This window comes from Callorhinus ursinus, unplaced genomic scaffold, assembly GCF_003265705.2.
Source record: "Callorhinus ursinus isolate GAN/ISIS: 27379988/994484 unplaced genomic scaffold, GSC_fseal_2.0 scaffold4, whole genome shotgun sequence".
Taxonomy (NCBI): Eukaryota; Metazoa; Chordata; class Mammalia; order Carnivora; family Otariidae; genus Callorhinus; species Callorhinus ursinus.
In genome coordinates, this window is record NW_027397066.1 from 97,929,958 (window position 1) to 97,943,687 (window position 13,730).

General features: G+C 35.7%; 1 protein-coding gene across 2 annotated transcripts in view; it reads left to right on the forward strand.

Annotated features, from left to right (window-relative positions):
• Nucleotides 1-13,730, forward strand: part of LOC112826013 (bifunctional heparan sulfate N-deacetylase/N-sulfotransferase 3) — a 174,819-nt gene that overhangs the window by 86,688 nt on the left and 74,401 nt on the right. For both annotated transcript variants that reach the window (XM_073892178.1, XM_025874091.2), the window contains exon 6: nt 2,803-2,931. In XM_073892178.1, the coding sequence (XP_073748279.1) occupies nt 2,803-2,931 (129 nt within the window). The remainder of the gene's footprint in view (nt 1-2,802; nt 2,932-13,730) is intronic.

Genomic DNA, 13,730 nt, shown 5'->3' on the forward strand with positions numbered 1-13,730 from the left:
ATAAAGATTCCCATTAGTCATGCTGCCAGCCTCCTAGGTGGTCTTTACTGGTGGCTTCTAGAAGCATTTGTTGACAGCGGCTCCAGGTTTAGGTCTTAGGTACAGGATATTGGCTTCAGGTCCGATTAGTCAAGATTTTTGTTGGTTAGGCTTTCTTAACCGTCTCCCAGTTACTGTCAGCAAGGTTTCCATAGTCTCCTCAATGTCTCAAAGTTTGAATTTGATAGTGTTACACTCCCAGAACCAATTCTACAGGGCAGTCCATAGCAAAGTACCAAAACAAACAAACAAACAAACAAACCCTCTCTCATTCCTTCTCTAACACGAGAGCTATTTCAAGGAACATGTTCAGTGTCTGTAGCATTGAGCGCAGTGAGCAAGACAATGGAATATGATCCTGTCACATTCTAAGTATCCCCTCAGGCTCCCGTGGCGGCCCGTTGATCATCCTAGGGCTCATGGTAACTTAATCCTCTCAGCAGTGCAATCCTTCCCAGAGTTGCAGGGTAAAGCCCTTGCACTTCCTCTTCTCAGTGTTCAAACTCAAATAATTTGAGAAATAGACAAAACTCAAATTTCTTTTCTCTCTCCATTTTGCATAGGATCAGCAGGGCAATTAAGTCTCAAAGACAGCTCTTTATGTTTCCATAGTTTTTCAAGCAAGATATTCAAACTGAATCCCAAAAGTGATTCAGAATTATGCACTTTTAAAATGTAAAACTAACCTAGCATTTGATCACGTGGGCATTTCATTATTTAGCTTTGGGGCATTTCTCTTTATTCTGATATACCTTAAATTCTTCAAGAGTAGAAAGAATATATCTTTGTGTTCTCCCACATGGACTTATGTAGTTGTTTAAAAAAAAATGAGTAAATGCTGTATAAAGCTTTGATTTCCAGGAAAGTGATATTTTCATGAATTGTTAGGGAATATGTTTAATTCAGTTAGAATATCTTTGCACTGGGTTCTTGTTTGCCATTGATTTTGCAGAATGTGTAGTACTTTTAAACATAAACATCACCAGAGCTAATACTTGGCAATAAATTGAAGTTCTTTTAACTATTTCACCAAGATAGAATAGCTCCCAAGGATATTTGACCAATTTACAAAAACAAATAGGATATATAAAGTTTCAATTTACACAGCAATGTATGATATACTGATTGAGCTAAGAATTGTGCTTTTTGTAAGAAACTAGATTGAAATTTATTATGATACAAAAACTAAAGAAAAAGAACTAGTATATTTGCATTTTGAAAGCACTTACTGAGCCAAATGTGCTCTAAGAATAAAGACAGAAAAAAATGAAGATCAATTTACTGAGGACAATAAGCAGAAGACTTGTATATTTAAGATTCTGTAAGCTTGTAGCTCTCCAAAGTATATTCATTAATTGTCTACTACTTTAAGTATACAGTGAGAAACACAGGTCATTATGAAGTCATATAAGATTTAGCTAAAGATTATACCATCCTGCACAGCACTAATTCACACTTTCTTTTATAATTGCACTGTTATTTTACCTGTAAGAATTTGAAAAACATACCCTTATCATGAATGTGTATAAGTGAAACAAATAATGGCTTTCATATACAAAGGATGAAAATAAGTTTTTTTCCTAAATGATGTTTTATCATTTTGTTTATGACAGTTTATAAAAATTAATAATCAAAAGCCATAATCTCTTTTTAACTTTTGGAACTGGCAGGCTTCAGACTTAAAATTTGGGGCAGTAGTCCTTCCATACTGGAGAAGACACTATGGTTTGTGTCTCAAATATTTGTTCGAATTTAAAATCTCATTCTTTTTTTTAATTTAAATTCAATTAGCCAATTTATTTTTTTTAATATTTTATTTATTCATTTGAGAGAGAGAGAGACAGAGTGAGGACAAGCAGGGGGAGAGGGAGAGGAAGAGGGAGAAGCAGACTCCCTGGGACCTGGGACCATGACCCAAGCCGAAGGCAGACGCTTAACCATCTGAGGAACCCACGTGCCCCTCATTTAGCCAATTTATAGTACATCATTAGTCTCAGATGTAGAGCTAATTTATCAGTTGCATATAACACCCCGTGCTCATCACATCCCATGCCCTTCTTAATGCCCATCACCTAGTTACCCCATCCCGCCATGCCCCCATCCACCTCCCCTCCAACAACCCTCAGTTTGTTTCCTGTGGTTAAGAGTCTCTCGTGGTTTCTCTCCCTCTCAGATGACTTCCCATTCTGTTTTCCCTCCCTTCCCCCGCAGTCCTCTGTTTCTTATATTCCACATATGAGTGAAACCATATGATAATTGTGTTTCTCTGATTGACTTATTTCACTCAGCATAATACCGTCATTTCTTAAGAATCACATTAAGTCAATAATTGACTTCATTTTCTAGTGCATGTGTAGAATTTGGCAGAAAGTATTATCCTTAAAATTTTTGCCTACTAGATTACAGGGTAGACAATTCCAATATTTTTAAAGTCTCATTTTCACTTTTTTTTATTTCTTAAGATGCTGGAACATACTAGGCTTCATAGCAGCAGTACTGATTTGGAGATTTAAAATAGATAAGTGGCTAAAATAATTCAAAGTCTATCTTAGTTTTAAAATATTTCTTCAACTTTCTTCAGTATTCTTTCTTTACTGATGTCATTCTTGCTTTCCCAGAGTGTGAAGGATTTTCTGGGTCTTAGTTAAGAGTTGAATAATGACACCAGCTTATGCATCAGCTTCCATGGGAAAAAAAAAACCCAAGTTTCAACAAATTAATGGTTGAAAGAACTTTTTCCTTACTTGTTTATTCTTCCTTCAGGTTCTTCCAAGACAAACCTGTGGGCTTTTCACTCACACAATTTTCTACAAAGAATATCCAGGAGGTCCTAAAGAGCTGGACAAGAGTATCCAAGGAGGTGAACTTTTCTTCACTGTGGTTCTCAATCCAGTAAGTACTTTGAGTTATTCTCCAAAAGAAAAAAATGATGAAAAATGACAGGGTGGCTGAAAATTACCCTGACAAAAAGGCCAGAGTTTGGGTGGTGTCAGCCAATTCAATATGAAGTTTTAGCTCCAAAACAGAAAAAATTCAATGGAACCACATCTGGAGATGAGGGCAAACTCATTCTACAAGGAGCAGTGACATGAGGAACTTATGGAAAGCCAAGAAAGTACTCCAGAACCTCCTTTGCATTGAAAAGTGTTCAGAATTCAGAGATTTCTTGCTTTTATGGAGAACAAGATCTTTTTGAAGTTTTTATTTGAATTCCAGTTAACATAGAGCATACTATTAGTTTCAGATGTACAATATAGTGATTCAGCACTTCCCCTCAACACCTGATGCTCATCAACGATGCCCACCTCCCCTCTGGTAACCATCAGTTTTTTTCTCTATAGTTAAGAGTCTGTTTCTTGGGTTGCCGCTCTCTCTTTTTTTTTCCTTTGTTCATCTGTTTTGTTTCTTAAATTCCACATATGAGTGAAATCATATGGTATTTGTCTTTCTCTGACTGACTTATTTCACTTAGTATAATACTCTTTAGCTCCATCTACATCATTGCAAATGGCAAGACTTCATTCTTTTTATGGCTGAGTAGTATTCCATTATATATATCTACCACCTTTCCTTTTTTTTTAATTTTATTATGTTATGTTAATCACCATACATTACATCATTAGTTTTGGATGTAGTGTTCCATGACTCATTGTTTGCATATAACACCCAGTGCTCCATTCAATACGTGCCCTCTTTAATACCCATCACCAAGCTAACCCATCCCCACACTCCCTCCCCCCTAGAACCCTCAGTCTGTTTCTCAGAGTCCATAATCTCTCATGGTTTGTCTCCCCCTCCGATTCCCCCCCCTTCATTTTACCCTTCCTACTATCTTCTTTTTTTTTTTTAACATCTAATGTATTATTTGTTTCAGAGGTACAGGTCTGTGATTCAACAGTCTTACACAATTCACAGCGCTCACCATAGCACATACCCTCCCCAATGTCTATCACCCAGCCACCCCATCCCTCCCACCCCCCACCACTCCAGCAACCCTCAGTTTGTTTCCCGAGATTAAGAATTCCTCATATCAGTGAGAACATATGATACATGTCTTTCTCTGATTGACTTATTTCACTCAGCATAATACCCTCCAGTTCCATCCATGTCATTGCAAATGGCAAGATTTCATTCCTTTTGATGGCTGCATAATATTCCATTGGAGATATATATATATATATATATATATATATATATATATATATATACCATATCTTCTTTATCCATTCATCTGTCGATGGACATCTTGGCTCTTTCCACAGTTTGGCTATTGTCTACCACCTCTTCTTTATCCATTCATCAGTCAATGGACATTTGGGCTCTTTCCATAATTTGGCTATTGTAGATAATGCTACCATAAACATTGTGGTGCATGTATCCCTTTGAATTAGTATTTTTATATTCTTTGGGCAAATACCTAGTAGTATAATTGCTGGATCATAGGGTAGTTCTATTTTTAATTTTTTAAGGAATCTCCATACTGTTTTCCAGAGTGGCTGTACCCACTCTGTTTGCATCCCATCAACAGTGCAAGTGGGTTCTCCATTCTCCACATCCTCACCAACACCTGTTGTTTCTTGTTTTGTTGATTGTAGCCATTCTGACAGGTGTGAGGTGATAGTTCATATGGTTTTGTTTTGTATTTTCCCTGATAAGTGATGATGAGCATCTCTTCATGTGTCTGTTAGCCATCTTTATGTCTTCTTTATATAAAGAATTTATAAAATTCAACACCCAAAAAATGAATAATCCAATTAAAAATGGGCAGAAGACACGAATAGACATTTTTCCAGAGAACAAGATTTTTCACCTGTAAAACTCTCCTATTCCCACTGTGGACTAGTTTTCTCATTTAGGTGACCACTGACACTATTATTCTTTTTTTCCCCTTCCTATTTAAAGTAAAGGTATAAGCAAAATGGAAGAGGAATTAGATAAGCAAATATTGTCATTTTGGATACATTTATGTGAGATCTTGTCTTGCTAGGTCTCAGGCTGGGCAGATCAGCCTGTTTAATTGGCTTCTGCTCTTCTTCCATCACTTCTTAATACTTGTGTGCCAGCTCCACAATGAACCTTTTGCGCAGATATCTGCCTGAGGCGAGTATTATAAAGTTGTGTAGACAAAGACGAACTAATTGAAGTAAGGTGTATAAGGAAAAGAAGGGATTTTTATTTCCCTTCTGAATATCACTAACATAAAAAATAAAATTAGGTTTATTTATCAGATGTATGGGTTTGCCCCTGGCATTAGCAATATTCAAGATGAAAAAGTTGTAATTTTCCAAATATGAAAAAAAGTCTATTAGCATGAAAGTTGAAGAAGATAGAAATAAAGAGAATAAATTTGAAAAGCCCCACTCTGGATCCTAATTTTACAGGTCTTACAAATAAAATTACAGGTATTTTTCATCTTCTTGTATTTAATGACTATATTTATTTCTCGACTTCTACAAAATGATATTAGAAGTTAGGGTAACTCATCTTTGGGAAAAATCAGCATGTGTATCGAAAAATTGAGATGATTTCAGGTAGTATGCCATTTTGCCTTTTGGAAGTTTATCAGTCTTCATACCCCAAAAATATAAATAATTCTGATTTATACATCAGAAATAATCTGATTTTTCTAACATACCTATTCTTTACAAATGGAAGCATCTTTGGAATCATCTCTTATGGCTTTCTTCTTCTCTCTCTCTCTTTTGTCAATTCAGCCAGTAATACACAGGTAAAAGAGTTAAACCAATACTTGACTATGAACTAAAGACTAAGTTAAAATATTCTTAATATGTTAACATTTTCACCAATAATTTTAAGACCCTTTAGTCTGCAAAGTATAAAATTCTGATGTTTTATATTTCCTTTCATTGTAGAGCAATAGGACTATGAACAGATAATCATCTATTTGATTCTTTTTTTTTTCTTAGAGAGAGAGTGTGTGTGAGCCGGGGCCGGGGGGCTGGGGGGGCAAAGGGAGAGAGGGAGAGAATCTTAAGCAGACTCCACGCCCAGCACAGAGCCCAACTCGAGGCTTGATCTCACAACCCTGACATCATGACCTGAGCCAAAATCAAGAGTCGGCCACTTAACTGACTGAGCCACCAAGGTGCCCCCTATTTGATTCTTTTAACCAGTAGTTGCTTTGGTGCTTAAGAAATTCCTAAGTGGTATTATAATTTCAGAACTTCCTAGATATTAGTTTCATTTAACATGGAAGAAATTCAATATTAGATCATTCATATACAATAGATTTATAAGAAATGTTTTTCACTATTTCAAAACCAAATTATTTTCTTTTTTAATAATTATTCTATTTTATTTGACAGAGTGTGCACGCACACAAGCAGGGGGGAGGGGCAGAGGGAGAGGGAGAAGCAGACTCCCCGCTGAGAAGGGAGCCCAATGAGGGGCTCCATCCCGGGACCCTGGGATCATGACCTGAGCCGAAGGCAGATGCTTAACCAACTAAGCCACCCAGGCACCCCCCCCGGATTATTTTCTTAATTAAATACAAATCTTGTAGTAAAGCTTCTATGAGTCATGGATACAAATTTGAGCTAAATTAGCTGAGCAAATGCTTTAAATGTTTAGCAAATCTTGCTACTTTTCAGGCCTTTACAGTTAGTATTTGGCAATTTTGTTTGTCTTGATGAGAAGATCCACAGGGAATAAAGGGGAGAAAAAAACTTTTCCAGAAAACTTGTGCTTTCCTGATTCAGAAAACTTTCAGTAGACAATTACTTTCAGGTAAATGCTGAAATTCAAAATTGACAGATCCTTGTCAGATATCATAAGATAGGGAAGGAATCCAAATTAATTTCATCTGCCATGACAAAAAGCAACTGTAGTCACCTGGAGATTTCTGGTTGAGAAGTCCACTTCTAAGACTCAGCCCAAGTCTCACCCAAGGGAAAACTGCTATCATTAGTTTGTGATGCTGCCTTGGGAGAAGAGTGAGGAGGAGTGACCTGTTTCCCATGAATTCTCCATCCCAAAATTACATGTTTGGGTAAAGCTTGTGTTAAAATTAAGAGAGGTCCAGGTGCAGTGAGGCATGCTACTAATTTGGCAGATGGCTCTCTTTTTTAGGTCAGAATGAGAATGAGAAAAACCTTGATGGAATCAAAGTAGATATTAGCTGCAGGAAAGATATGAAATTTAATTACAGTGAATTTGAATGGTAGCCATTATAAGCTTAAGTAATACCCCAGTCCTTGATTAGAAGTGCCATTTTCTGAGAATGCTGAATGAGTTTTCCAACATACAAAAAGGTATATGTGTATTGGAAACATACCTATATCTCTTAAATATATTCAAATACACTTGAGTTGAAAATGTAAATATAAACAGGACTTCAAGTAATGTATTTTAAAAGTTTCCTGCCCATATGTCAACATAATATCAAGGTGCTACAGTAAGTTTTACCAGTATTGGGGTGAGAGGTAGCTGCAACAGAGTACCTCTCAGAGTTCAATTAGAATAGATGACAGCAAAGCTAACTAGAATAACACTCTAGTTTGAAATGTTCTACTGTTACCAAAGTATTTTTTATTACTAAAGAAAAAAATGCCAATCAAATAAATTTAATGCAGATAAAAATATATTAGCACTGTCTAAAAGAGAGAAAACCTCAGCCTTCTCCATATGATATTTCCAATATCACAGGCCTAGACCCCTCTGATGTGGGTTGGATACAGAGATTTTGGTTAATATATTGACTTTGAAGTTTAGGTACAGTTGGGAGGTGGGCCCACCAGGCTATCTGACCCTAGGACCACGAAGAAATTAAGAATTCTTTTCTTTTTTGTGTGCGTCTGTTTCTAAACTCACCCCGTGATTTCTTGATTATAGTTCACTTTCCTATAGGAAAAGAATATGTTGATCATAAGAACTTATACCCACCAGAACAGTAATTTGCAGTGCAATTTTATAGATCTTTCAATTGGTGAATACTTCCCATGTAACCTGCCTACCAGGAGAAGATCCCCTCTAATTGTATATATTCTAGTATTTCAGTTCCTCCATAATTTACAATTTCCCATTTTAAACTAATAAATGGCTCTCTGTTCTTATTTGTTAATTTAATGGTCTTTGCTAATTTCATTTTGCCACTAAGAAATGGGAGCTCTCTGTACTGAATCAGGTTTTGGAGCCCATCAGGCCAAGTAACAGATCCTGAAGTGTTTTTTGAGTGATTCAGGAGGGTAATGAGAGTGACTTTACAGATATACCAGAGGAGAGAGCCACTGGAATTATCCTGGAGTCACTGTTATCTACAGACACACAAGCACAAAATTTCTACACAAACGTATAATATACCCAGACACAAATATTCCTGATCAATTCACGGTGCTACAAGTACCTTCGTATACCCTTCAAAAATGAGTCTACTTACTTTACATACCTATAAGATACTATGTAGAAGGATATTAAAAACTGAAACTTAGGAAGATGACAAAAAAATTCATTGACAATGACTACACTGCCCTCAAAGAAGAGAAGCCTATAAATCTATGACAGATGTAGTTATACAAAAGGAACTAGTAAGAGTATACTGTCCATTGTAACGTGAATTTCCAGTTCCACCTATCTTAAGAAGATACAAAAATACCTAACTAGTGTGACAAATGGGATAGTTCTGGATTAGATATGATTGTTCTTGTGGGAGCCATATTACCTTGTATGGCTCTGAAAAAAGATATCACCTTCCTACTCCAGTGTTCTTATTTCTAGTTACAAATTGTTCTGAGTCTTTGCTTATGCTCTTATTCAATAAACAGATGCTAGGCATTGAGTCATTAACAATTGATGTCTGTGGGACACTTGGCCTCCCTTTAACATACCTGATAATAAAGTCAGTGCTTGCTTCACCTATTAAGCCAAAAGAGTCATGAGATTCATGCTCTTACCACACTTGCTTGGAATGCATATGGAGCAAAACCCTGACAGCATAGCAAAATTATACTTCCTTCATCAAACTATTATACATCCCATACAAACAGCAGATAATCCCTATATGCCCATATTTTATTAAATACTTTTTGTCTCTGTGTTTCTCAATTTGACATAGCATCCATCCACTATACCCTCTATACCCTCCTACCCAAATCCCTAAAAAAAGCTAAATCTACATTGTGTTCCTCTAATTAAAGAAAAATCATAAGCATGGATGCAAAAAGAATGAGTATCTTAAACTGGGAATAACACATTTGAATGGATTACAATGAAAGTAAAACAAAATTCAAACAAGATAGCTGTATATACAAAAATTAACCCACATTGAAAAATATATTTATTTTTTTTAAAGATTTTATTTATTTATTTGAGAGAGAGAGAGAATGAGAGAGAGAGAGCACGAGAGGGAAGAGGGTCAGAGGGAGAAGCAGACTCCCTGCTGAGCAGGGAGCCCGATGTGGGACTCGATCCCGGGACTCCAGGATCATGACCTGAGCCGAAGGCAGTCGCTTAACCAACTGAGCCACCCAGGCGCCCGAAAAATATATTTAAAACTATAATTTAGGTTTATGTGTCCTTATCTATAAAACTCATCTAAAAGGGAGCAACTTTTTTTCCTAATGGAAAATTTTGTTTCTTTCCTTTCTTATTCACTAATCTTGCAAAAAATTGTAAGGGTAACAGAAAACCCATTATTAAAAATTAAATAAATGATAATAATAACAAATTTGGATAGTAGAAAAATGATTCCTGAACATGCCTAATAATGAGTATTACCTGAGACACTTGATTTAAAAAAAATCCAAACTTTAATGCATCAGAATCTCCAGGAAACAGTTTGGGGGACCTGACTACTTATCATGAGCTTTAGTTGATTCTTATGGTCAGCCAGATTTGGGAAATACTACAAAGGAAGAAAATGGAGAAATAATGTTGGTGATCAAAGGTTACTAAAAGCTGCTACAGAAATCATGGACCTAAGATCAAGGTATCAGAATTGAAAATGAACTCAAATCTGCAGTAGTATTTAAAAAGCAATGAGAATAAATGTTTTTCTTAGGGACCAGAGAACCCTAACTTGAACTGGAGTTTAAAGTAGAGGTAACTACTGTTTATCTTTTAAAGCTTAGCTTAGAGATCACCTTCCTTGGGAAATTTCCTCTACTCTGGCCCCGCCTTGTGTTCCCATAGCATCCTCTGCAGACTCTCTCGAAGTTCTTATTACCTTACACTGTAATTGTGGGTTTGCTATGAGTCTGTTTACTTGTGGTAGAGAATATGTCCTTCATCTCCAAAACCATTCCCATGTTTAAATGTGAGGCCTCATACCTAATTTGTATTTAACATATATTAAGAAAGAGAAATGGACTTTTCTAATGACCTGATACAAAAAAAAAAAAAAAGGACAATGAATCTAAAAGGAAAGGAAATCTGGGTGCTGGTAAGATAGTTCTCAAATCAAAAGCATGAGTAGAACCTATTTCATGAGTTGGCTGGGACTGAATTACGCACTATTATATGTAATGGGTTGTTCTTTACAGAGACTTGTTTTTGTTGAATTCCTCTGGTTATGAGGATGAGAGACTCACTCAGGTTACCTCAAGTAATGGGTGTGCTGTCTGCAGAAAGCTGAACAATCAGGGCCCATGGGACCTGAAGGGTTCTTCTGAGTCTAAGGCAATTCTAGGGTCCATAAAAACTAGAATTACTAATCTTGATCTTGCCTTCATACTTCAATATGAACACACAAATGCTTCTCCTTTGTCTGAATGTCTCTTCTACTACAGACTATATATTCCTTCTCTGCTAGTGCTGCTTGTTTTTTGCTTCCACTAAGAAAAAAAAATTTTCATAAATAAATGAACTTAATTGACCAAAAAAGGGGTATAGGGTACTGGTAAAGCAAATTATGTTTCCCCATAGTAGAATACATTCAGCTGTTAAAAACATTATTTATGTTATATTATTTATGACCTATCAAGGATAGCATTAATATTTACTCAGTTCTACTTGTTCTCTATCTGTAAGTCTCATATGTCACCTAACACCTACCTCACCACATGATTATTTGAGTTTATATCTTTTTTTCTATATAAGGAAACATTCTTGCAGGAATGATCTATATGTGTGTTTCATTTTTGTGCTCCTACTGTGTCTAGATCAGTCTCTTGAATATAATAAGAGGTCACTAATTTTTTTTAAATGATTGACTTAATGCATGAATAGTTATGTCTTAGGAGCATCACTTGACTCATGGTATATCCAAATATGAATAATAACAAGACTGGTTTTAATAAAACTACATTCTAGAAGATTCTCTACTTGCAAGTAAGTGAGATTCATGATCTGGGAAATTTTTAACTGACCCTTAATGGTGGTAGGTTTTCACAAGTGATGAATTAGCCTGACATGGAACAGTGGATAATTAAAGCTGAAAAGAGCCACAAAGTTTATCTATTCAATCACTAATTTTAGGCTTAAGATCTTTCCTGTAGTATTCTGTTGAAAAACTTGATTTTATTCTTTTTTCCAGTAGCATGGGCATTTTATATATATAAATATATATATATATATAAATATATATATATATATATAGGAGGTTTTATTTTTTTTACTTACTATTAAATATGCTTTTTTTAACTTTTATTTTTTATTATGTTCAGTTAGCCACTGTATAGTACATCATTAGTTTTTGATGTAGCTGGGTTTATACGCAGCTAATGAATCACTGAACGCTACATCAAGAACCTGATTTTCTTGACTCTGAGTTCAGTGGTTCTACCAACATGCTGCTTCTGCATTCTTGGTTAAATTGGCCTTAATGTGATGCACATTACTCTCAATGTGACTCAGTTACCTGGTACCGAAAAAAATGTGTGAATGGTTTAAAATTTCCAGCCATTTTCTAGGAAAAAGGAACCCATCTCCCTGTTGAGTAAAAAACAAACAAACAAACAAGTGCTTTGGGGAGCTCAGTTCAAGATGTTGGCATAGCGAGATCCTGAACTCATCTCCTCCCATGGACATGGCAAATCTGCAACTATATATAGAATAATTCCTTCTGAAAGGGACCGAAAAATAGAATGAACAGAGCCTCAACAACAGAGGATAAAAGAGTAGCATCAAGAGGGTAAACAGAAGCAGAGACATGGATTCTTGAGGGAATACAAACACACCCCAGCCACAGCAAGTCACAATCAAGAGGGATATGAAAGGTGCAGAACTTTTTCCCTGAGGCGTGACAGATCAAAGCTCCAAGGCTCCACATCAGGCATTCCAACCCTTAGATCCTGCACAGGAGAAACAAGCCCCCCAAAAACAGGCTTTGAAAATCAATGGGAATTATGTTCAAGAAAATTACAAAACTATGGAGAATGGAAAACCTGCTCTTAAAAGGCTTGTGAGCAAACTTACTTAACCCAGAAACAGCCCCAAACACCCAATTTGTAAAGCACATAGATGATAGATAAAGGAGACCCATTTACAAACCTTAAAGCATCCACTGGAAAGGCAGGACAGCAGGGACTCTCCTCAGGGACTAAGACATTTCTCCAAAGAAGACATACAGGCACAGGCCAACAGGCACATGGAAAGATGCTACCAATATTAGAGAAATGCAAATCAAAACCACAGTAAGATATCACCTAGCCCCTGTTAGAATATCTGTCATCAAATGGACAAGAAATAACACATGTTAGAAAGGATGTAGAGAAAAGGGAGCCCTATGCACTGTTGGTGAGATTATAAATTGATGCAGCCAGTATGGAAAACCAGTATGGAGATTCCTGTAAAGATTAAGAATAACACTACCATATGACCGAGCTATTCTACTTCTGGGTATTTATCTCAAGAATACAAAAACACTAGTTTGAAAAGACATATGCACCCTTTGTTCATTGCATTATATCCAATAGCTAAGATATCAAAACAACCTAAGTGTCCAGCAACAGATGAATGGATAAAAGAGATGTGGTACATTTATATAATAGAATACTACTTGGCCATAAAAAAGAATGAAATCTTGCCATTTGTGACAACATGGATGGATCTTGAGGATATTATGCTAAGCAAAATAAGTCAGAGAAAAACGAATACCATGTGATTTCACTCAAATGTGGAATTTAAGAAAAATAAACAAATGAATAAACAAAAAAATAAAAAATAAAAATATATTCATAGATACAGAGAACAGACTAGTAGTTACCAGAGGAAAAGGAGGTTCAGGTGTGGGTGAAATGGGCAAAGGGGGTCAACTGTATGGTGATGGATGGTAACTAGACTTGTGGTGGTAATAACTTTGTAGTGTGTGCAGATATCAAATTATAAAGCTAAACACCTGAAATTTATACAATTAAAAAAATCTAAGACAAAAAAGTGTTTTTGTAAAAAACTTTAATAAGCACTTATAGCCAAGGGAAAATGTTGAATGTACGTTTCAAGAACTACAAAGAAAAAAATAATAATAATAAAAGAATCACTTTTTATCTTGTTGATGTTACTTATAAATTGATAAGACTTTTAAACTTGTAAAGCCAAATTATTTTATTTCATTTATTTGCTATCCTCCATATCAGCCCTATTTTTCTATCAGTAATGTACTTCATGACTAACTATGGTGTTATATAATCACTTGCCACTGTGAGATTTAAAATACTACAAGAAAGTATGGTTAAGTCCTTTTGATTTCCACAGTTAAGAAAAACAGATATATGATAAATTCTCAAGTCATTGGAATG